Source organism: Rattus norvegicus, chromosome 18 (assembly GCF_036323735.1).
Source record: "Rattus norvegicus strain BN/NHsdMcwi chromosome 18, GRCr8, whole genome shotgun sequence".
Taxonomy (NCBI): domain Eukaryota; kingdom Metazoa; phylum Chordata; class Mammalia; order Rodentia; family Muridae; genus Rattus; species Rattus norvegicus.
In genome coordinates, this window is record NC_086036.1 from 25,867,805 (window position 1) to 25,891,917 (window position 24,113).

The 24,113-nt window shown below is 46.4% G+C and overlaps 1 protein-coding gene across 3 annotated transcripts in view; it reads right to left on the reverse strand.

The window, feature by feature from the left end:
* Epb41l4a (erythrocyte membrane protein band 4.1 like 4A) overlaps window positions 1-23,194 on the reverse strand; it is a 210,830-nt gene extending 187,636 nt beyond the window's left edge. For 2 of the 3 annotated variants that reach the window (XM_063277376.1, XM_006254584.5), the window contains exons 1-2: window positions 21,189-23,194; window positions 20,397-20,834 (exon numbers count right to left, since the gene is read on the reverse strand). In XM_063277376.1, coding sequence (XP_063133446.1) covers window positions 20,397-20,495 — 99 coding nt within the window. In that variant the 5' untranslated portion in view covers window positions 20,496-20,834; window positions 21,189-23,194. Of the gene's footprint in view, window positions 1-20,396 lie in introns of all 3 variants that reach the window. The other variant, XM_006254583.5, reaches the window with a different exon arrangement.
* Between the last annotated feature and the right edge of the window lie 919 nt (window positions 23,195-24,113).

Consider the following 24,113-nt stretch of genomic DNA (forward strand, 5'->3'; position numbering starts at 1 on the left):
GAGACTCCCACACGACGGGCAAGAGCCACACACTGCATTGTGAACCCAAGACTGCAACGGCAGTGCCACTGGCCACAGGTCCTTGAAGGGACACCACACACACACACACACACACACACACACACACACACACACATACACACACCCTGCTACCACTAATTGGACAGTCAAATCTTACCAGTCCGCCCTGGCATATAAATTTGTATGATTGGTGAAAATAAAAAACACCTCTTGGCAAAATAACAACAACAACAACAATAATAATAATAGTAACTTTACTCAGTAACTAAAACTTTATAGGAGACACCTTTGAACTTGGAGGAAAATCTTAAAGATTTATTTCTATTTTATGTGTATGAGTGTTTTGCCTGATTGTGTGTATGTGTACCAGGTGTGCAGTGCCAGAAGGGGGCGCTGAACCTTCTGGAACCGGACTTACTGATGGTTCGTGAGGGTTCTGGGAACCCACCTTAGGTCTTCTGCCAGAACAGTGTCCTCTTACCCACTGAGCCCCCATTACTCCAGCTCCAGAATGAGTAAGACTTTTTGAACATCATCCCTGCATGAACGGTTATAACCATAAATACCGGAACCATGGGATAGCAAGTACACACCTATGCCGACTGTGTAGTCCCTACTCGTGCCCGGAAGCTTTAATTGGTGTGGTGTAAAATCTCCTAACATTATAAAAACAACTGCATAAAGAACTGTGCTTTTCTTCCTTTCCCTGCCTACAAAAGTAACTGAAAGCCAGGACGGTGGTGGATGCCTGCAATCCCAGCACGTGAAAGTGGAGGTGTGAGGACCGGGAGCTCAGAGCATCCTCAGCTACACACTGAATTCACGGCCATCAATTCTTAAACTGCACATCAGGCCAGATCCACTCGGTGGAACCCGTACCTGACACTGTCAGCGAGGCCAAGAGTCTGTAGCTGGTTAGGTCATGAGGTCTGCAGGAGAACACACAACTACTGTTGGGCTGAATGCCTGGCATGAAACAGAACCTAATGACTTCGTGCTACAGTGCCTGGCCCGGCCTTCATCCCAGAAGCAGCTTCTAGGCCTGGCCTGGCCTAGCTGCCTTGAGAGGCAAGTGCCATAGGTTTTTTAAGGTGGAGCCCACGGCTCCTGGAGCACACTGTGCCTTCCAGCTCCTGAGAGACAGATGCATTCCCACAGGCAGTGACACATCCAGACCTCTGTGTTTCTCTGTACGGAAGCTCCCTCAGTGGTCAAGGAAGCAAGGAAGCTCGACAGGACAGTTGGCCTCAGACATTAACCCTGTGTAACCCGCACAGCTTGCAAACTTCATTGTACCCTGGCAGCTACTGCATTCATCCTGGCAAATGCCGTTACATTCTGTTTCTGACTAAGGTATAAAATGTATGACTGCTCTCAATAAAATGGTCACAGCCTCAGTTATGTTGTGGCCTCTCCAACCGGGCCTGATTTCATTCCTCTCGGCCATATCAGGTCACCTTGGCCTGGTCAGTAAGCACAGGCACCGGGCACGGCCTCAGTACACAGCAGTTAACACAGAGGCCCGCGACTGTGCGATGTGCAGAGAGTAAGCGACCTCAGAGAGCTCACAAGGCCTCTTCTCAGAAGACGAGGCTGAAAGATCGCAAGAGTCAGAGGGGTGAATGACTTCCGAACATGACAGGGAAGATGCTTGTGTGCACGCACGACGACTGAGAGAGCACTCGAAGGACCTGCACAAGTGCAAACCAGACGAAGTCTCAGCAGGGAGGAGAGACTGAGCCTGCAGTCCGCCCCCGGCCGCTGAGGAGCTCCTGCCATTGGACGGCTGCTGGGAGAGGGAGAGCCAATTCTCTCTAATGGTGTGACACCCGGGATATCAACCTCACTCCCAGGGCAGGCCCCATGCCTAGGAGCAGTTGGCCAATAGGAAGTGACAGAGGAGATGGACACAGCAGGGAGGATCTGACACAGGGTGGACGGAGGGCTCTGCCTATGATCGAAATCTATTGCATGAAATCTTGAAGAAATTAATAAATGCATTATTTTTACATTTTTTTTCTTGGGAAGAATGGAGTTGTGAGTTAGGAAGGTTAAGAACCCCTGGTCTGCAGTGGTGGTATGTGGTGTGTGTCGGTGGCGTGTGACCCAAGGTCCCCCTAATTCTGAACACATTTAGTCGAGCACCCATAGAAAATATAGCAACTGCACAAGTCTAATAGGCTACAAATGCTATTCCAGGCAGGAGATTTTATTAAACATGGAGGGTTGGGTACATTTTAGTCACTTTGCTCTCCAACCTCAGGCACAAGGCACAAAACTATCTACTTGAAGGAGTCACATACACTGGTGAAGCCAGGAAGAGGTGTGCCTGTCTGCTCTACACCAAGAAACCACAGAGCCTTTGTCAGGATTCTGGCTCTGATCCACTCAGCAGTTACCAGTGGAAAAACCCACATGGAGGCAGGCAAACTACAAGCCACTTATCACATGAAACTGCCACCCCTCACCAAGAAGAACAATAAAAATATCCCTGCAGCCTCTTCCGTTCCCTCCACGACCCCAAATGGGAATCAGCTTACAGTGGAAAAGCTCACGAGGGCTGAGGTGTGTTTTGGTGAATGAGCACCTATGTTCTCGGTAGCCCTAGTTTTCATACTTGAAGGAAACCCTGTTCCAAGGCATAAATACTGCTCATCTTTTGAAAACAATAATTTAAAAGAAAGGGTTTTTCTGGAAAACAGTTAGCTGTTTATCCTTAAACACGGCTCACCCAAATACTTAATATAGTTAAACATTAGGTCGCTTTCCTTTCTCCTCTGGCTCATGAGAGAAGGAAGAAATCGAAAGAAAACCCAAGGTTTTATAACCTGATAATACGCCGGGGGCCTTGGTTTTCTCCAGCATCGCTCACAAAAGGAATCTGTCGACCTAAGAGAATTGATCTGCTGTCAGCTGGGGTCTGGTTTCCTTTGTAACTGTACCCTGGATGTGGCCATTATGCCTGCGTCAATACTGATGTTTCTATGACACTCTCACAGCGCTGCTTCTGCTGGTGTAGACAACAGCTTCCAAGCAGCCTGTGGGAAAGACCTTCATGGTGTGTTGGCAAATATTCTAAAAGAAATTATTTATCAAAGTTCTTGTGATCCTCAAAAAAAATGAAATTATTACAAAGGCTAATTTTTAACTTAATGATGTCCTAAATGAAATTAACAAAAGAATAGTTTTCACACTCATGCACACTGGCACACACGTGTTGACAGCACATACATAGAAAACATTCAGGCGCGCGCACACACACACAGACACACACACACACACACACACACACACACACACAGGAGAAAGTGGTTATTTTCTAAGTTGTCTCCAACTCAACAAACCATCCAGCAAATGCAAATAACAAGAAAGTCTTTTGCAAACACTTAACCTGCCATTTAGAATTGTCTAAAGGCATTCTAAATCACGGTTTCTTAATTTTAACACATAACACTACATGCTACACAACACTAGCGACTAACTTCCATCTGGTCCTGACGCGGTCTCCTACAGTGTGTTGCCGAGGTCGGCCTTCACAGGAATGAAAAGCAGCTAACGTTACCAACTTCATCCCGTTAGGATAACACTCAGGTACAGACTACACAGCCTGCCAGAGGCCACTAGTGAGTAAACAGCAAAACAGCCAAGAACAACTCTGCAGCATTTGAAAACTGAGCACGTTTTACAGCCGTTTCCGCCTCCAAGCCTCCGGGGGCATGTGACATAAATGGGCTAATCTCAGCAGCCATTTCTTTTTGTAAATGGAGAAAGGGAGCCGCCATCCCTGTGAATGGCTTTCCCAAAATACATAACGAGGGTTGGGGATTTAGCTCAGTGGTAGAGCACTTGCCTAGCAAGCACAAGGCCCTGGGTTCGGTCCTCAGCACTGGAGATAAAACAAAAATACATAACAAAGGAAGAGGAAGAGAAACTCAGATCTGTCTCCTCCTCCCACCAAAGAAGCTGCGTTTTGCACTCAAGCATTTTTATCATCCACTGATGAGAGCATTATTTAAAAAACAATCGTAGACTTAAGATCTGGGTTGCTAAAAGTTACCCATCCCTGGCATCCAATGCAGAGCCTGGCGGTCTGATAAACCCCCAGGTACGCCGGTCTTTCTCCACCAAACTCATCTCTCTGCTGATGTTCCTGCTGCTCTATCCTGGGCAGCCACAGTCGTCACTTTCAGGCTGCCCAAATCAACAGCTTCTCCCTAATAAAAATTCCAAAACTAAGGGGTTGGGGATTTAGCTCAGCGGTAGAGCACTTGCCTAGCAAGCGCAAGGCCCTGGGTTCAGTCCCCAGCTCCGAAACAAAAAAAAAGAAAGAAAAAGAAAAATTCCAAAACTATAGGAAAGCTGAAGGTTTTGTCTTTAATGCTAAGACTCACTTGAGGACTATCCATCCAGTAACCCATCGGTGAGATAGTGTTCAGTGATTCCTGCCTTCTGTTCTTCAAAACCTCCCGACGTCAAGGTTGGCTAGTGTTGCTGTGCTGGTTCAAAGGCTCAGAGGTCTGAATACCGGGGCCTCAGCTGATGGAACTTTTTGGGAAGGATTAGGAGGCGTGAACTTCGTTGGAGAAGGTGTGTCACTCCAGGAGGGTTTTCACATTTCAACAGACTCATGCCATTTCCCAATGTGTTCTCTGCTTCCTGTTTGTGGATCAGTATGTGAGGTCTCAGCTGCTGCTCCAATATCATGCCTACCTGCTGCCATGTTCCCCGCCATTGTAGTAAAAGACCCCTACCCTTCTGAAACCATAAGCCCAATTAAACAATTTCTTTCATGACCTTAGATGCAAAATTTCTTAACAAAATATTGGCAAACCAAATTTCAGTAACACATTAAGAAGATGATACATTAAAAAAAAAGAAACAAAAAAAAAAAGAAGATGATACATTATGACCAAGTGGGCTTCACCCCAATGAGAAAAGGTGGGTTCCGTCTTACATAAATCAATAAATGTAACATATTCTTAGGTTTCTATTGCTGTGATGAGACACCATGGCCAAGACAACGCTAATAGTAGCAAACATTTAATTGGGGCTGGTTACAGTTTCAGAGGCTTAGTCCATTATCATCTTGGTGGAGTGCAGGCAGATGTGGAGGCTGGAGGAACAGAGAGTTCTATATCTTGAACTGAAGGCAGCAGGAGGAATCTGTACCACCAGAAAGAAGCTCTCTTCTGCACTGGGCAGAGCTTGAGCATGGGAGACCTAAAAGCCCACCCACACAGTGACACACTTCCTCCAACAAAGCCACATCTACCCAACAATGCCACACCTCTAAATAGTGCCAGTCCCTGTGGCCGAGCATTCCTATGCGGGCCAAGCCTTCAAACACAGGAGTCTATGGGGGCCAAACCTAATCAAATCACCACACCATATAAACAAACTCAAGAACTGAAGCCACAGTTAATGAATTCAATAGATGCTTTTAAAAAAAGCATTTGACAGTGTTCGGCATGCCTTCACGATAAAAGTTCTAGGGAGTTTAGGAATAGGTGGAGCGTATCTCAAAATAATAAAGGCTATGCTAGCCAACTATGGCCAACTGTTGCTGTAAAATTATTTTTTAAAAAATGCTGTCTTTTATCCCGCACTAGATCTGGCACCATAGTACCCCCAGATATCTGGTAGAATCTTCATCTCAGTCAGCAAAGCCTCTCACCCGCTTTGCTCCATCCCATATGACACTGCCGATGGCCTCTCTCTGAGCCTGGCAGCAGTCTCTCCACCCATCCAGTTCCCAAGGCAGGTTGCCACCATGCCAGACACACACATCCCAATTCCGTGGCGGCCTAGTGTCTCTAGCCACCACATTCTCTTAAACTTAAATCGCCATATGAAATATCACACAGCACAATAACCTCTGATTCAATTGATAAGACATAATTGCCCACCTAGACACACAAAGCCCTGGACACATCCATCCCTTAAGAACATTCATAACAACCTGTAAATGTGCAGAGAGGAATCTTAACATCGGCCTCCATGTTCTCTCTGCTGCTTCTCCTGCCTCCTCCAGTCTCCTCCTCTCCCTCAAACCTTTCTCCCGCCCACCCTTCCTTCTCGTCCAATGACAGACCTTGTTCCACCTTGTACCTGCCTTCACCTGTGTGACATCCTACAGCCAACAATATATTAGATGGACACAGACTAAGAGCAATTCCTCTAAAATTAGATCGACACAAGACTGTCCACTCCCCATCTCTCCTCAAGTATATAGCTAAGAGCCTTACCTATAGACTATAACGACTAGACAAGAAGAAGAAGTAAAAGAATTACCAATAGCAAGGGAAGAAGTCAAATTTCCCAATTTGTAAATGATGTAATTACTTTCTTAAAAGACCCTGCTAAGTCTATTAGAAAACTCCCAGACCTAATAAACACTTTTTCCCAAAGCTTCATTGTCTATTAACCTCACTCTGACATAACAAGAAACAATCTCCTATAATACCGTCTACACAATTGGAACCTCCCACATAAAGTGTCCTGTGGTGTATATGTTTCCTAACTAAATGTTTCCCTCTACCTGGCACTTAAACATCTTGTGCACAGAAGTCTCCCTCTTAACAAGGCACACAATTAGCTCAATAAATCCCAATACATCTGAGTTCACAACAATGTTGTGCATGGAACTACAGATACACAGCACTGTTCCAGACCCCCAATCACCCTCACACTCAAAACTTGTTTTTAAACAACTACTGAAGAACAGGTTTTTAAAGTATCTAAAAGGAAAAAAAAAAGACTTTCTGAGAAGTTCAAGGGAATTCTGAGTATCCTCCAAGGACCCTTGTAAACAGCAACTATGTAGGAAAAGTAATCTGAAATAATCATAGTGATAGCGAAGTGACGGCCATCAGGAAAGCATCCCTCAGCCCGCCTGAACCTTCTGACAGGACCATTTTACCTTTGTCTTCTCGCAGCACCTCCTCTCAGGTGATAAGACTAGTCACTATCAGTGGGGTGTGGTGATGCACATCTTTAATCCCAGAATTTGGGAAGCAGAGGCAGGCAGATCTCTGTGAGTTCAAGTCCAGCCTGGTCTACAAAGCAAGTCCATTACAGCCAGGGTTGTTATGCAGAGAAACCCTGTCTCAGAAAAACCAAACAAAACAGAAAAGGTCTCTCTCTAATCAGGTTTTACTCTTTCCTCCTAGAGAAAGTCAACACGGAGCTGTAGGGATGCAGGGAAAAGCACAAAGGCTTTAACAATAAAGACCAAAGGAAAAGTCCATGTAGCACTGCTCTAAAACTATGCCATGGAATAAATTATTCTTGAGACGTCTCAAAAAAAAAAAGGACAAAAACAATTGACCCACATGGCCATGACTATCACTCTGAAGAGAAATCCCACATAGTAATTTCTATGTGAACTTAAAAGAAGGCCTCACCAGGGAGAGGCCCACAAATCCAAATACCCACACTGCACAGGTAACCGGGACAAGCTGTAGATATAAGATCTTCTCTGAGGGACGTGGCTGAAGAGGTTGGGAGTACAGGAGACAGGCAGGCAGTGAACCTAAACGCTTTCAATAAATTCCGGCCTCTGCCTTCTGTGGTCAGCCCTCTCTCCGTTTTTCCTTTCTCCCATGCTGCACAGCTCTCTCTCCGTTTTTCCTTTCTCCCATGCTGCAAGCCGGAGGCTGGGGGTTGTGGGGAGGCACCAAGGCAAGAACAAAGGGGTGAGAAACCCACACAGGTCCAGGCCCACAATCTGAGCCCGGCTCCCTCACCTGCAGAAATCCTGTCTGTTCTAACTTATGCCCCTTCCTCCACTCTCTCTTCTGCTCTTTCAGGAAGGCTCTCTGGAGCCAAATCAATAAGGGTGGGTGAGCATGTGCAGAGGGTCACACAGGTGAGTTGCTGGCCAGCAGAATGAGGGACCGACTCAAGTGACAAGCAGAAATGAGGTTGCAGAAAGGTTTGTGGCACTACCCAGATTCTGGGCTCTTGACACTCTCTCTTTACAGAGGAGTTTGCTGTGGCTTACCCAGCTACTAAGAATTTTCAAATGACTGAGTGACTGTGGACTTTAAAATATATATAATCTAGATAAGGCCACAAAAGCACACCATGCCAGTTCCAAGACCCTAAGGAGTGACTACAATTTCCCTCAGCCCCAGGAGATCCAAGACTGATTCCACAAAGCCATGGCTGCTCCCCGGGTTTTAACCTGCAACCCTGCTAGAAATCCCTCAAATTCAGGGTTGAAAGGGATGCTGAGAAAAAAAAAGTGTTCACAAAGAGTCTTCTATCTATACATCATTTCATTAGGGGGGGAAACAGTACACCTCGCATCGCTTAGAGCGAATCACGAGCAATTTCCTGGCATGTTTCAAGGCAATAGATGAACACTACATACATATATAAAGGACAACTTTTCTAATATTCTCCACCTGTCAAAATTGCCAAGGAGAAATAATTCATAAAATACAAACAAATAGCCTTTCCAGGCCTCCTCCAAATGACTTACAGAAAGGGATTAAAGGCCGAACCCTCACAGAACATAAAGAACAATGCCCAAACTTGCACAGAAATAGTGGCACCATGCCTGAAACAGTCCCCGGTGACATTTGCTATGGGGGTGTTGGGGGTAGACAGACAAACAGACAGACAATAGTGCTGCACCCAGGAAGCTGACAAGAATCAGTCTCTCCAAATGGGCATGATGTGGCACACCAGTAATCCCGACACTTGGGATTGTAGACGCAAGAGGATTTCCCCAAGTTCAAGGCCAGCCTGGTCTACATAGTAAGTTTTAGGCACCCAGGGCTTGTCTCAAAAATTAAGTGTTTAAATACAATGTCTTCTTTTCCCAGCCACACACACGTAGCTCACTGAGGAACTAGAAAAAAATAAATAAGAGACCAGTGGAACAGAGCTGAGAGTTTGAGGAAATCTTCGTAGTTCCTATCAGCAGTTGTTTGTGATTTTTTTATAGTGGTATTAAGACAATTCAAAAAAAAAGGGAAAATTACAACAAATGGTTCTGAGACAACAGAATCTCATCTAAAAGTACAAAAAACAGATCACGCGGACTTTAGACTTACAAACCTTTAACAGAGGCACGGGAGTGCAGTTCCATCCCTCGGCATTAAGCAATGGCTGCTCAAACAGAATACAAACAGCAGGAGCCACCAAAGAACAACATAAATCGTATTATCGAAACTATGAAAAAATTATGTTTGAAGAGATCCCCTCAAGAAAGTAAGAAGGACACCCACAGAATTGCAGTAAACGCCTGCAAAGTAAGTATCTAGTAACACATGTATACAGGATGTAGTTTAATAATAATAATAATAATAATAATAATAATAATAATAATAATAATAGCACAGTTTTTAAACTTACAAAGAAGATCAATGGGCTTTCCACAAAAGAAGATATGCAGACGGATAGTAAACATGAGAAGCGATGCTGAACTCACTACTCACTGGGGAAAAGGCAGGTCAAAACAACTGTGAGAGCCAGGCAAGAGGGTTCAGCGGGTAAAGGTGCTTGTGGCCAAGTCCAGAGACCTGAAATCAGTCTCTGGGACCCACAACAGAAAGAGAGCAGGCTCCCACAAGTTCTCTGACCTCCACACATGGACCGCAGCATGCACACAATACAACCACAATAGATCAATATAATTTTTAAAAACTTTAAGTATAAGATACCACTTTGAACCCACTAGATTTGTTTTTGTTTTTTTTTTTTTTTTTTGGTTCTTTTTTTTCCGGAGCTGGGGACCGAACCCAGGGCCTTGCGCTTCCTAGGCAAGCGCTCTACCACTGAGCTAAATCCCCAACCCCTACATTTGTAATCAAAGAGACAGATAATAAAATGTTGTCAGAAGGATGTGGCGAGGCCGGGGTTTCACTGAGGGACAGGATCTGATGCAGCCTTTGTGGAAGCAGCCCGTAAGCTGTTAAACCTCCACTCTTGGGCATATATGACAGTAAGACATAAGTCAACGCAAACGTCTGAGAATGAACTGTCACAACAGCAACATTTATATCAGCCAAAGGTGAGCTCGAGCCAAAAGCCCATCATCTGGAAAAAGGACAAGGACTGTACAGTATATCCAACAGGGGCTACAAGCAATGAAGGCGTTAAGTACTGACACATGCTACATTATGAATAGGTCTTTAAAAGATCACGTGAAAATTAGTCACAGTCACACACACACACACACACACACACACACACACACACACACACACACACACACACCACAAAACCACTTATATGGAATGTCTGAACTCTGCGCGTAGAGAAGGGTGAGGGAGTCGGGAGTCGGCTGCTAACGAGAAAGAGCTTTGCGACGGCCGCTGTGATGGCGGCACAGCTCTACATATATCTTTTTAAAACCATGGAATTGTGTATTACAAATGGGTGTAACTTACATCTCCTTTTCAGAAGCTGCTTCTAAAACTAATATAAGAACTGCAAAGCCCATTCTTATTATCACACACATATGCCCAGAAAACCTAAAACAGCCAGAAGGGGAGACGTCCTCTTCAACCTCATCAGCTCATGTCTATGAAGAGGTACATTTTACTGTTCGGATCAGTTCATCCCATCAACACAAACCCAACAACCCCTGCCACTGCACAGTAGCCGACTGGGGAATCCCATAAAAAAGGCTTCCCCTCCCTCAAGGCTTTCCAGCCAGGTGACAGCAGCTACCACCCATGAGGCCTGTCGTTAAGAGATTCACATACAACAACAGCTCAGGACAAGGTGGAGAGCTTGCCCTAATGTTACAGACAAGGGTGAACACTCGGAGAAGGTGACTTGGCCATATTGGCAGAGCTGACTCACAGGAAGGAGACTGGAGGCAGATCGCCTATGTCAGGATAGGGTGGCTCACCCATCACATTCCTTCCATTAAGGAGGGCAGGAGAGCGCAGAAGCATCCTCAATGAAGCATCAGCTTGATTAGCATCCAAAGAGGCCTCTAGGCTCTCCTCTGAGAAGCCCACAGGAAGGTGACCCCTGAGCAGAACTGCAAGACTTCTCTCAATCAGGGAGAGGGGAGCTGGAGTTTTCCAGGCGGAGAGTGACTAGCAGGAATGTGGAGCATTCGCAAACCTGGAAACAGTCTGGCTCAACTGGATTGCAAGACCAGAATGAGGAAGTATCGGGGAGAACAGAAAGAAGGGGGGACGGAGGGCAGAGGGGAGGGAATACTCGGTAGAGCAGTGGAGACTAGACAGTCACTTATCAATGGCTTCTCAGACCTGCATATCTGAGAAAAGACAGCCTCCATTCCAGCTATCTGTCACACCATCTCAGCTACCCCCAGGGATGCTGAAACAGGCAACCAACCGACCAGTCACCCTACCTCAAGCCCAGCTTCCCCACTACCTGCACTGCCTTTGTGGTTGCTCAGTGCACGGCCCAGTGGGTATGAATGCCCTCACCACTTCTCTTCTGTCACTATGCAGACCTCTTCTCTTTCTGTACCTCAGCTTGATAAGGTCCTCCATAACAGAGCTCCTGCTTCAGTGAGGAAGTGTGCCTGCTCTCGCTGAGGGCATCCAGAGACAGAGAGCAAAGGCCCAGGGCAGATCAGAGACACCACTGTCACCTGTCCAGTCTTTTCCTCTTTGCCACCTTGACATAGGACTGTGTCCTATGGGCTGTAGTCAATAATCAAATGGTTCTGGCGATAAGGAGGGGTTGTGTATATAAGCAATGTGCTAGACAGGAAATAGACGCACTTTCCCAGAAACACTTGTACCAGCAAGCCTGCAGGTGCCTGTCAGTCGTCGAGTCTGTGCTGTCTGTCCTTCAGCTCCAGGGGCAACAGGTACAGCTTTAGAGCAGTCACCCTTACCAGACTGGGTAGGGCTGGGACCAACTTCCTCCCAGGGCCAATGGCCACACTGAAGGTCAGCTGCGTCAGGGATGAAAGGGCGAGCTAAGGTTACAAACAGCTACCAACAATGTTCTCTACCCCTTGGGCCACGATCTTTCCATGTCCACATTCTTGTAGGCCTTACAGTTCCTCCTTCTAAATACCTGTCAGATGTTATTTCATCTCCCATTCTGCACTGCTGCTGCCTTCAGCCAAGCCCTTCTCAGTTCTCAGCAGCTGCTGAGGTGTGCAGCTCCAAGCCACACCTCTTAGAGACACCTCAAACCTCACGTCACTGATGGCGGTAAGGTGGGAGGCATTAACATGACAGGGAGAAGTAAATGTGTTTCAAGAATAACTCGGGGCACGCATGGATCACCACTTACTGAGTATCTTTGATCTTACAAGCTTCCTCTCAGATTTCCACGGTCACGATGAGGTAACGGTTAACATGTTCCTCAACATACAGAGAAGGAAACCGAAGTTGGCTCAAGAAGAATAGGTGTCCGTATGTGTCAGACAGGACATGAACACAGGGAGCACAAAGAGGAAGGAGTGGAGGCATTCACACAGCACCCCCAATCTACACAGCACCCCCAATCTACACAGCACCCCCAATCTACACAGCACCCCCAATCTACACAGCACCCCCAATCTACACAGCACCCCCAATCTACACAGCACCCCCAATCTACACAGCACCCCCGATGGAGGGGAGACCGTCTGTGTGCAAACTGTGAACCCATGTTAAGCTTGAAACAGTGGGGACAAGAAGAAGACCAGTTTTGAGAAATGATATTTAATGTAGCAAAAGGGCCAAGATAGTTTCTCAAACTTGCTTCTTAATGAACGGCAAGGCACGAAGGAATCTCGATACACCACAATCTCTGTGCTTAGCTCACAAACACGGCCTTCAGGCAGGCTACCGGCTGTGTGGAAATCTGGACTGTTGTTTGGTTTCTTCTGGTTTAGTTTGTGACACAAATCTCATCGTGTAGCTCCTGGTTATCCTGGAACTCACTTCTGTTAACTAGGCTGGCTTGTTAAGCTGCAGCGACATTCTCACCCTTGCCTCCTGGCTGCTGGGATTACAGGCATACACCACTACACAAACCCAGCTGAACACAGGACTCCAGACAGGTCCCTTCACACAAAGCCTGGAACCCCGCATCACTGACTTCCAGGCAGCCTCAGAAGGTGTCCTTTGTAACGCTGCAGAATTTGGTTTCACTCCCTTCCAGTCTCAACTGGCTGACCCCTCCCTTAGCATCTGACCTCTCTGTATTGTGCTATTGTCCCAAAGGGCTAGGGATGGGCCTGGATACTCCCACCCAGCACTCCCTAGTTTTCCCAGCCTCCTCATCTTCCTTGTTCAGACTTCCTCCGGAGTGTCAATCTCCTCTGCCAGGAAACAGAAAAGCAGCCAGGCCCTTTCAAGCCTGCAGCCTCTGGAGGAGCCATTTCAGCCCTTGGGGATCTATCTCTTCAAGAGTGTTTAGATACAGAGAAAGGTCTTAACAATAGACAGCATTCAGGAGGGATGGCTGTTTCACTTAAAAAAGAAAACAAACAGGAAATGCATACACAGCTCAGGGGGCACAGGAGACCATCTTTTTTTTTTTTTTTTTAAGAATGGAACAGACTCTCCAAATTATAGTTTACAAGCTTCTTGAGTCACAAAGTAAACTGACTGGTTCCTGAACTTAACACACCTTGTCTTTGCCTAGGACATGTGATAACAGGTGTCTATTTAGTCTTAATATATGACATTACAAACAAAACGTACAGCAAAGAACACCATGTCGGTTACTGCAACCCAGGGCAGGATGGCCAGGAGCCACACAGACCAGCTTTACAGGGGCTAAATGTCAGAGGTAACCTCTGCCAAGCAGTCTCCGACAACCTGTTTTGGTTTTTAGGGGGTTTTTTTGGGGGGGGGGAGTTGCTTCCTCCCCCCACAAATCCAGTATTTATTAAGGCTGAGAACAGTGCCAAATCAGGTTCATGTTGCTTCCAGGGTAAAATGAGCAAGGTTAAAACGTTGAAGCCAAGCTCCCTCAGGATCCCCGTCCACACTGGGACGCTACCCAGCACTGTTCTCAATCTAGGCAACAGGAGACTCTTTCAGGGATGCATGAAATCGGTGTTTCTTCTAGAAGACTCAGGTTGGAAGGAGAATGTTACATTTAAAAGAGAAAGGAAAGACCTAAGAGCCGAGAGGTAAAGGCAGGAGAATCAGAAATTCAAGGGAATCCTCAGATACAGCCACTTTGAAGCCAGCCCAGACCACATTAAGTAGCTAGCTGGCCTCTCTCGCTTCCTCCCCACCCCTTCTACACGGGGGAAAAAAAATGGTGTGACTCATGTTTTCTGCAACAGCTGCCAATCAGCTCCTCAGTGTGCCTCACGCACTCAATCCACCGAATCGTCTCGTTCCCTACCCATTATCAATACAAAAATTACAGTATCTTGGCAACAGATTTTTCACAGTGGAACTCACTTTATTCTGCAGTCTTTTCTAGTAAAAATAAAATGCCAAAGGAATGTCATTATCTATAGTAAGGATTTTCAATCTAGCCCATTCCAACTGAAGCATTCCATTCTCCCTTCCATTCAAATTACAGTTAATGAGCATCTATTACGCGAAGCACAGAGCCCGAGCTGCCCGACTCACAGGCATGGGCTCGCAAGCTGCAGAAAGAGACAGATGAGCCCAGAAATAATGCTTGAAGTGTGCTGGGCACTGAGACAGAGACATGTGGGGTACGGATGGGTGCTGCTTAGTCCTGCCTAGTCAGGTTCCTCTGAGAAGTTCTTAGCAGATGAAACGCTTGATCCAAGTCCCAAAGGCTGGTTCAGATGAGGGGACTGTGCGGTGGACTTTCTAGACGGGATGGGCCGCTACAAAAGGAGAGGTCGGGAAAGGCAGAGGAGCAAAGTTAACAGTGGTAGGTAAAACTGAGCTTCTGGGATGACAAGTTTCTTTCTAACGCTCCGCATTCGGTTTACATTGACAGAAATGTCACTTATATGGAACTTAAAGGATCACTTCCTTCAAGCTGTTTGTTTATAAGGTCCCTGGGTTTTGTGAATTACATGCTAAATATCAAAATATATCAATATATATTGATATGTTTAATAAAATCTATGAAAACTATTTCTTTTCACTTCCTGCCCCCTAATCTTCTGAGTTTGTCTTACTGGTCCACATGAAATGAGGCTTAGAGTTCCTCATGACACATATATACTTTAAAACCTCACCCAACTACTTTTGTCTGGTTCCCTAGATGGTTTCTGATTAAAGAATCAAAACTGATTGCCAGAATTCACACAGGAACCTCGGGGTGGGTAGGAGGTAACAGGGCCTGACAGTGAGTGAATGAACTGTATCTTAAAACTAGATTATATGTTGCATCTTAAAACCAATTTTTTTAAAAAGTTAATGGAGGGGCTGAGGAGATGGGTGGTTAAGAGCACTGGCTGCTCTTCCAGAAGACCTGGGTTCAATTCCCAGCAACCACATGGCAGCTCACAACCAGCTGTAACTTCTGTTCCAAGGATCAAACACCCTCTTCTGGCCTCTCTGGGCACCAGTACACAGACATACACACAGGCAATAATCAAACACATAAAACAAACAGATTTTCTCTTTAGGTTAATGGAATCCCTATCTCACTGCCATGTCAGTTTCAATAATTTAGTCATCCTAGAAAAATGAGTACCTTGGTGTTCATTCGGAGGACCAAACCTTGCTAAAATAAAAGTATTAATCTTTTTCTTATCTGCATAGCAATTCTAAGGACCAATCAAACCTTGTGACTTTTTCTTCTGAAAATCTTTTGTTCCCCAAATAACAAGCCAGAGGAACAGTTTGAACCACATTCAAGTTTTGCTTTAAAGAACAAAAGGAAAAGGGCTCTACCTCTCCCTGCTCGGAGAACCACAAAGGGCCTACCCAGAGTTTCCCAGAACAAATATTACTCAAAAGCTGAGGCCAAGCACAGAGGAAATTTTCCTTGAACAGTCTAAAGAGATAGCAGTACAGAACAAACAGCTAAAAGCTCTGTGCCGGCTGAGCATACACCTGATAGCTTTCAGCTTATGTAAACCCAGGTCTTTCCATCACAGATTGGACTCCAACAAGGGACTGCATGAAAAAGACTTCCTGCCTATCAAGTGAGTTTACCTCTAAAGGAAGAATGCAAATCTCTAAGTAACACCAGAATGACTACAAGAAAAAAGTTTTCCCAATTAAATTTTAAACAGAAAATTATTTTCTATTTAAATGATACATTTTGGAATATATAAAATGAATAACTATCATCCTTGTACTGAAATGCTTTCAACCAGAGCACAGGTTATTTTTTTCAATGAAAAACCTTCACTAAGTTATGGAAATTTACTTCATAGCTAACTTTTCAACTCGTAATTTGGTACTTAAACAAGTCCAAAGACTACTTTTCAACTGATACACACAAAATAATGTTTTTACCAAGCTTCTCTCACATGTCTACATTTGAGAGCTACAGTCTTCTATATTCTACTCACAATGCATTATCTTAACAGAAATGCAAAGATGTTTCTCTTTTACCACTTATTTTATGTGCACGTGTGTGCTGCTGAGTGTATGCGCAGGGAGCCTGCAGCAGTCAGAAAAGGCGTCGCCCAGAACTGGACTTGCAGATGGTTGTAAGCTGCCATGTGGGTTCTGGGAATGGAACTGTGCCCTCTGCAAGAGCATCAAGTGCACTTAACCATTGAGCCATCTCTCTGGCACCAGAGATGTCCACATAGGGGTCAGAAAAAATTCCTTCTATTAAAATAAGACATAGCCCACGTGTGGTGGCTCCTGCCTGTTCTATAAGCTCACCGCTTAGAGGACAGAGGACTGTCACGAGCTCCAGGTCAGCCTGGGATACAATGTGAGAACCTGCTCAAAATTAATTAATTAATTAATTAATTAATTAATTAATTAAAAATATATAAATACTTTTAATCCAAAATTAGTGGCCCTTATTTGTGTCATTAATATTTTTATGTGTATGGGTGACTGCATGCATATAACGTGCACTGTGTGTGTGGCTGGTGCCCTCAGAAGGCAGAAGGGTGCATCGGATCTCATGATGGTCTTCACTTGAGAATAGGGGGGAAAGGGGCATCACGAAATCTCCCAAAATACTTTTGAAAAGACTTATCATTGTTGTTGTTGTTGTTGTTGTTGTTCTTGTTCTTGTTCTTGTTCTTGTTGCTGGTGCTGTATGGGTGTGCATCTGTGGGTAACGGGGCGAGGTGTGCTTTTCAGGTTAGAGGTCATCTCTGTACGGTTGGGCCTCTCCTTCACCTTTAGTTGGATTCCAAGGATCAAGCTCAGACCCCAGGGACAGGCATCTTTACCTGGACTTTTAAAAAATAATCTTAATTGATGGTTTTTGTTTTAATTTCGGAGGAAAATGAGCTAGTTGGTGTTGCTTAACTTCGTTTTTATTTCTACTTAATTTCTGAAAATAGTTTGGTTAGTATAAAAATACAAGAAGAAGAAAAAATAATTACATCAAGTACATGAAGTTAAAAGTTAAGACTTTCAAACAAGAGACAGCCATAAAGTTCTGGAAGTCCGGAGTGTGTGTTCAAAGGATTGTAAGCCGCGTACAGAAGAGGTGTGAGGTAAAGCTGAGGATCAGTTTTTGCCCACAATTAGTAACCCAGTGCTTGGTTTCTCAGCTCCTCTTCAGCGTCCTTCTTCCTTTCCTCCCAGTACTAACAAGAGATGCAGTTCCCAGTGTGATGCCTTCAACTAGAGTTACGTTTCTGTCAATTTTCCGAACTTTAAATCTCAGGCATGCTGCCGGAAAAATTCTGGCCTAAGACTTTTCTCTTCCTGACTACTCGCAAAACCCTGAATCTCTTTTCATCCAATTTCTGTGTTTCTAAGGTCGGAATATGTAGGTATTTCTTCTTTGCTTTTAAACAGAGATGCACAGGCCTCTTCTCCCTTAGAAACAGTGGAACCTTTCATTAACGTTGATTGTACTTAGCGATGTCCAATCATCAAGTAAATCAGTGCAGTGCTCGCCGTGATAGCGGCCATTGACAACCGGTTTTAAAGCTCATTGTTCACCTGTGAGCTTAAGAAGACATTAAATTCATCTAATTAATATACATTAATTGGGACAAAAGAGGTGGCTCAACAGTTAAGAGCACTGGTTGCTCCTCCAAAGGACTTGAGTTCAAGTCTCAGCACCAACATGGCAGCTCACGGTTCCAGGGGATCCAACACCCTCTTAGACATGCACACAGGCAAAACACCAATACATATAAAATAAATAAACAGCAAACACACACATATATAGTAACTGCATCTATACGCCATAACTTAAGAAGGCTAAGTCAATTATGAACAGCACACATGTTCAGTGTTTAAGTAAAATTTACACGGGAGATGCTTTTACAGACTTCATACCACCAGCAAACACGAACATGCTTAACCCAGTACAGACCACAGGCAGATGTGTCCTGAAGCACATGTCTTTAAGGTGTAGTAGCCGCAGATAATGTTAACTCCAGCAGACAACATCTGTGTTACACACACGGATGTCAAAACCAGCATGGCGCGCTTCTGTGACACTGAAAGAGGCCGAGCTTGTGGTGAAACTGATTCCTTCCAACCAGAGCCCGCTTTAAATACTGCTTAGCTGCGTGGCACTGGGCCAGAAGGACAGGATCTTGAAGTCGTTCTGCCTTTGAATCACTCACCGATTTTCAACCCATTTGCAAAACGAGGTAAATGCGACAGAGTTATTAAAATAAGCACGGATAAGGATTTCTGATTCACCTTTCTTTAACAAACTCACTCCATCTGATCCCAAGTCTCAGCTGCTTTCCTGACAGAATCTACACTTGACAGGGCTGAGGTGGGGCGCGGGGAGGGGGGGTGTACGGGGCGGGGGGGGGGCGACGATGGCTTTCATGATTAAACCGGAAGGTCTTGCAGCAGGTGACCCTAGATTCCAGATGCATTCCTTTGCACTTCCGAAAGATCTCTGTCTTAGCATCTGATCATGACTTAACCTTCTCTGATTGTTTCCCCGCCCAATCCAGGGACTGTGTATGTATCACCAAGAGCTGGCCCTTTTTGATGCTGTTTTGATTTTATTTCGGCCTGTGTTGCTCACATAACACACCACGAAATGTTCCATCATTGTATCCTACCGTAAGGGTTTGGTTTTCCCCTGCTTTCTTAAGAGTGTAAGGGGGGAGGGGGGAGCACAGGAAGAAAACTTAAAAACAAAACAAACACTGTCCCTACAAATGTTGGCTTATTGCTCTTGGGGAAAACCAAAAGGTAAGAATTTGATTGAATTTTGCTTATTATAATTCCCGAGGAACAGCACTCACGACTTCCCAAAGCAAGGGGTTAAGTGTTTAATTGGTCACGGTGGCCTTTCTTCTGCAGGCAGATTACACCCATGAAATCCTAACTCTGTATGTCCAAACTGGCAACATCCACGAAAAGGCTTCTAGCCAGGAACAGTTTTTCTAATGGGCATAAAGGTAATCAAGGCAGACTCCCTCAAAGAAATGCCCAGAACTGATGCGGTTAACTTCTGAAAGACAAGGAGAGGGAAGAGGGCATCGGAACTCTAACTCCATCCCCAGCCCCATGGCTGGGGACCAGGGCACATGCAGACTCAAGACTGCCTTAACTAAAATGCCTGGGTGATTTAATACTGAGAGGGAAAGACAAACTCGTTAGTTACATTGCTAGAAAAGCGAAACCAACGCGCAGGTGCATCCTCAGGTTGTCAGGTACAAAAAGATGAATTCATTAAAATTAAGGAAGTGGGGTCGGTGCAAGTTCGCAGGCTTTCTGTGGGTTCTCTGAGTTAGGAGCAGCAATACAGTTTTAATTATTATAAACAGGAGCAAACCGATTATGGTTTTGCACTGTGAGATGCTTGCTTAAACATGGAGATAAAACCAGCTCTCTTGCAGGAAGGAAAATTGGTTTCGGGGCAAACGTAGCATTACCCAATCCGAGAAGCACAATCACAACGACCTGATTAATGTTTCAGCGAGGGAGTGAATTGGTTTGCTTCCCCGAAAAACACTATCAGGGAAAGGGGGGTTGGAGGAAGGCTTCCACAAAGCAAGAAGCACGCCTCCAGCACCCGAGTGGGGTGCAGCCTGTTCATTCAATTCTGCGCCTGTCTGGGAGCTGCGAGGGGCCTAAGAGCTTCTAAAGAAGCCGTGCGGGCTGGGAGGGGGAAGCAGGGTCTGTCCCGGTCCCTGAATCTCGAATTCCTGCTGGAAGTTGGGGCGTAGGACCCTTCGTGACACCAAAGTTACTTTTCTAAGCAACTCCAAGTTAGCTCAGCCCGACTGACCCCCTCCTCAGTTTGAGGCCGGGGACTGCTGCCTGGCTTTTCCACCGGTGGCAGAGCTGGACCGGTGACAGCCTGAGACAAAGCCGCGGACCCCCACGTCGCAGACCTCGCACCGCACCCCGGACTGTGCTTACCTTGATGCCCTGGTGCTGGGTGGTGAGGGTGAGCTTGGACTCGTCCAGGAGCAAAACTTCGCAGTAAAATTCTTCCGGAACGGCGCAGAAACAGCCCATGTCGGCTGAAAGCGTCTCCAGTCAGGCGAGAGCAGCGACCGCGGCGCCCGCCGCCGCCTCCCCTCAAGCGCGAAGCATTAATTTATTGTGCGCGCCGTGTAGAGGGCGAGAGGCGCGGGTCTGGGTGGGGCCCCCCGGGTGAGGGTAAGGTCTGGGGTTCTATGGTGAGCCGAAGGCACCCCGAGAGGCTCGGACAGCGAAGGCGGGAGGGCGAGCGCGCCTCGGGGCGTCAAGAGCCCGGAGTCGCCCGAGAAGCGTCCGCAGAACTGGGAACCAGGGGTGGCGCGTCCCCGCGCATCCTGCGGCAGCAGCTCCTCTTCTGAAGAATGGGGCGGCGACCTGAGGACAACAAGAATCACCTGGCTAAGGTCCGCCGACCCGAGACACGAAAAGGGCGGGACGAGCCCTCCAGACCTTCCCTGGACTCTGATGCCCCTCGGTACTCCGCAGCGCCAGCCCAACGCTAGCACTGGAGCGATTCCCCAGCCGCAGCTCCCGAGTCCTCGCCGGGCGCGCACTTCCAGCGCCGACCCCGCCCCGCAGCCCCTAACAGGGAAGGCAGAGTCCAGAGCGCTCAGCTTCTCTTTTGTGTCGAGGGTGACCAGGACTGGGACGCAGGGCTACCGGCGAAGGTCGCCACTCCCTCCGCCACTCTCACTGCCCGGGGACCGACCAGGGCTCCAGGAAACCAACCGGGGGAGGTCAGCTTGTCGCGGCCTGTAGCTTCTGTCCGAAGGTCCCCGAACTCATCCCGCGGAGATGGCCAAGTTCAAGCTTCCTTCCCCGAACGTCCTGGAAAAGCCGGGTGTCTGAGGACCTGCGGGCGGCGCGGCAGAACCCGGGGCGCCAGGCCTCCGAGGCTCCAGGGAAAGTTCTTGGTGGCGCGCAGGGCGGGGCCCTGGAGGGAGCAGCCCAGGTACAGCGGGTCCCGGCCCGGGGTGTCGGCAAAAAGCCTCGGATCTGAAGCTGGATAGCCCCGGGACGGTGACCCGAGCGCCCCCCTTCAGGGCGGGGTCTCAGCCGGGGGCGGAGGGCGGGGCGGAGGTGGTCAGTCTGGCTGGGTGCCTGCAGGTCCCGGCGAGAACGCGTGCGCTGTGCCGAGTAGCCCGGCCGTCGCGAGGTCACCGCGTTCGTTTCCCTGGGAGACCGGAAGGTTGGCTTCAGGCAGGCAAGGCGCAGTTCTGCTCCGACCCCAGTGTTCTGCGGTCCCAGTCCCACGCCCTCCGCGAGGCCAGCCGGGGCCAGGCACTGGTGGGCACAATAGCTCTGAGGCTACAGTGACCCCTGGCGGGTCGTCGTGTCCGTGCACGAGCAATTCAAGCCGAGCGTGGAAGGCCCAGGACCCCCGCTGGCCCTGGGAGCAGGTGCAGTCTGAGTTCTCTTACTTGGAAGCAGGGGCAAATTAGTACTAGTCACAGTCACGGACCGCAAAAGGGAGGACGCACCGCGGAGCGGGCGTAGCAGATGGGTGCCTTGCAGAACTTTGTTCTGTATGAAAGAATAGAACGAGAAAGAACTTAACATCAACTATGAATTTGCTCCTCTACCACTTGTTAGCTTGCATAGTCAAAAGTCAAAAGAAAAATTTTTTTTGCTTAAAACCTAAGTAAAAACTTCGTGTCCCCAACACAGAAAAAAACAGTTTTGCAACAGTTGGCAGAGTTGTCTACACAGTGACTTCCCACGAAGGACTTCTGTATGAAACTTAGCTTTTCCCAACTTCCAGGAAACATCGGATGCGCCCAACTGCCAGTAAAACCCTAGTTTATCTTCCAATGTTTCTGATATTGAGGCAGGCTCTGAGGTTTTAATCAAATTCTATATGCAACTTTGAATTCTACTGTAAAACTCCAACTTAAACCTCTGGGTTTTAATACCTCACTGTGGAGGCTTTTCTGCAATGCAGCTTTCCTGTAATCGCCAAATGAGACTGATGCATGCCTTTAACCCCAGCACTCTGAGTTCGAGGCCAGCCTGGTCTACAGAGCGAGTTCCAGACAGTTCCAGGATACTCAGGGCTACACAGAGAAAACCTGTCTTGAAAAATCAAAAAGAAAAAAGGAGAGAGAGAGAGAGAGAGAGAGAGAGAGAGAGAGAGAGAGAGAGAGAGAGAGAGAGAGAGAGAGAGAGAGAGAGAGAGAGAGAGAGAGAGGCAGAGACAGACAGAGAGACAAAGACAGAGACAGAGAGACAGAGAGGAGAGGCGGAGGAGGAAGAACTAGAAAGAACTATACCTTAATGGTTTTCTTTCTTTACCACAATATGTAGCAGAACCATCTAAACCTGTAAAAAGCCAAAAAAGAAAAAGAAAAAGAAAAAGAAAAAGGGAAACTCCTGAGTGTAACCGTTTGTCTTTCAGTTGTGAGTTCTTGGCCATCTACTGTTGTAAGGTCCTCCAGTTCGGTATTTTTGTCTGCTGCTCTCCTAGTGAGAGGAAGGCAGAATCGGTGGTAATTCTGTGGCAAAGCCATGGCGTTCCATACACACAGCAGCCCTTACCAAGTGAGGCACTTTCTTTTCCATCTCTTTAGCAGAGATTAGAGATTAAGAGCATTAAAAACCTGTTTAATACAAAACTGAAGCTTCCTACTGATAAGGAAATTCCACACATTTTCGGCAGCATTGCTGACTATGACAGACACACCAAGCTCCATATATTTAAAGTATACAACTTACATTTTGACATATATACAGCCATACAACTGTCACCACAATCAAACTGACGGATTCATGATACATGCGTCATCTCTAGTTTACTCCAGCATGCTCGGATTCCCGCCCATACCTCCCCATGCCTCCTTCCCAGGCCACCACTGACCTGCTTTCTGTCACTACAGATTATCTACACTTTCTCAAATGTATATAATGGTTCACACAGTCTCTCTCTCTCTCTCTCTCTCTCTCTCTCTCTCTCTCTCTCTCTCAGTTTGCTTTGCATCACTCAGTACAATTCTAAGACGTGTCTATGCTGTATAAATAATTCATTCAATTTTACTGCTCGGTAGCATTGTTTTACACACACACACACACACACACACACACACTGTGTGTATGTATATCTTTTATTCATTTGAATGTTTTTCCAATTTCAATCACAATAAAATGATTAAGCTCATCATCATTGTCTGCTCAATAATAGATTATAGATTAAGTACCTTACACGATAGACATTTTTCTGGAAACGGGAAGTCCACGTTCACCGTGCCAGCAAGGTCCAATTCTAATAAGGAGCTTCTTGACCTGAAGGCAACCTCCATCTTGCTGTGTGCTCTCCTTGTACGAGTGTTCATAGAAGCAAGCAACTTTGGGGTTTATTATAAGAACACAAATCCTTGAGTGTTGGGGGATCACCCTTACGATCTCATTTAACCTTAATTGTTTCCTTGTTGATCCCATCTCTAAATACAGTCAATGGGGAACATTTTTAAAAGACACAGTTTGGCCCGGAGTGAGAATATGCATTTTGTACGGGCCAGTGTGGTTGTTTCTTTTTAAGTAAAGTATTGACGGACTGGATGAGGAGGAAGATGTGCAAGAGGCAGAAAGCACACGGCAAGAAGTTCACGTCCATCAACCATGAAGAATGAAAATTAAGATCTCCACAGGGCACCACTCATA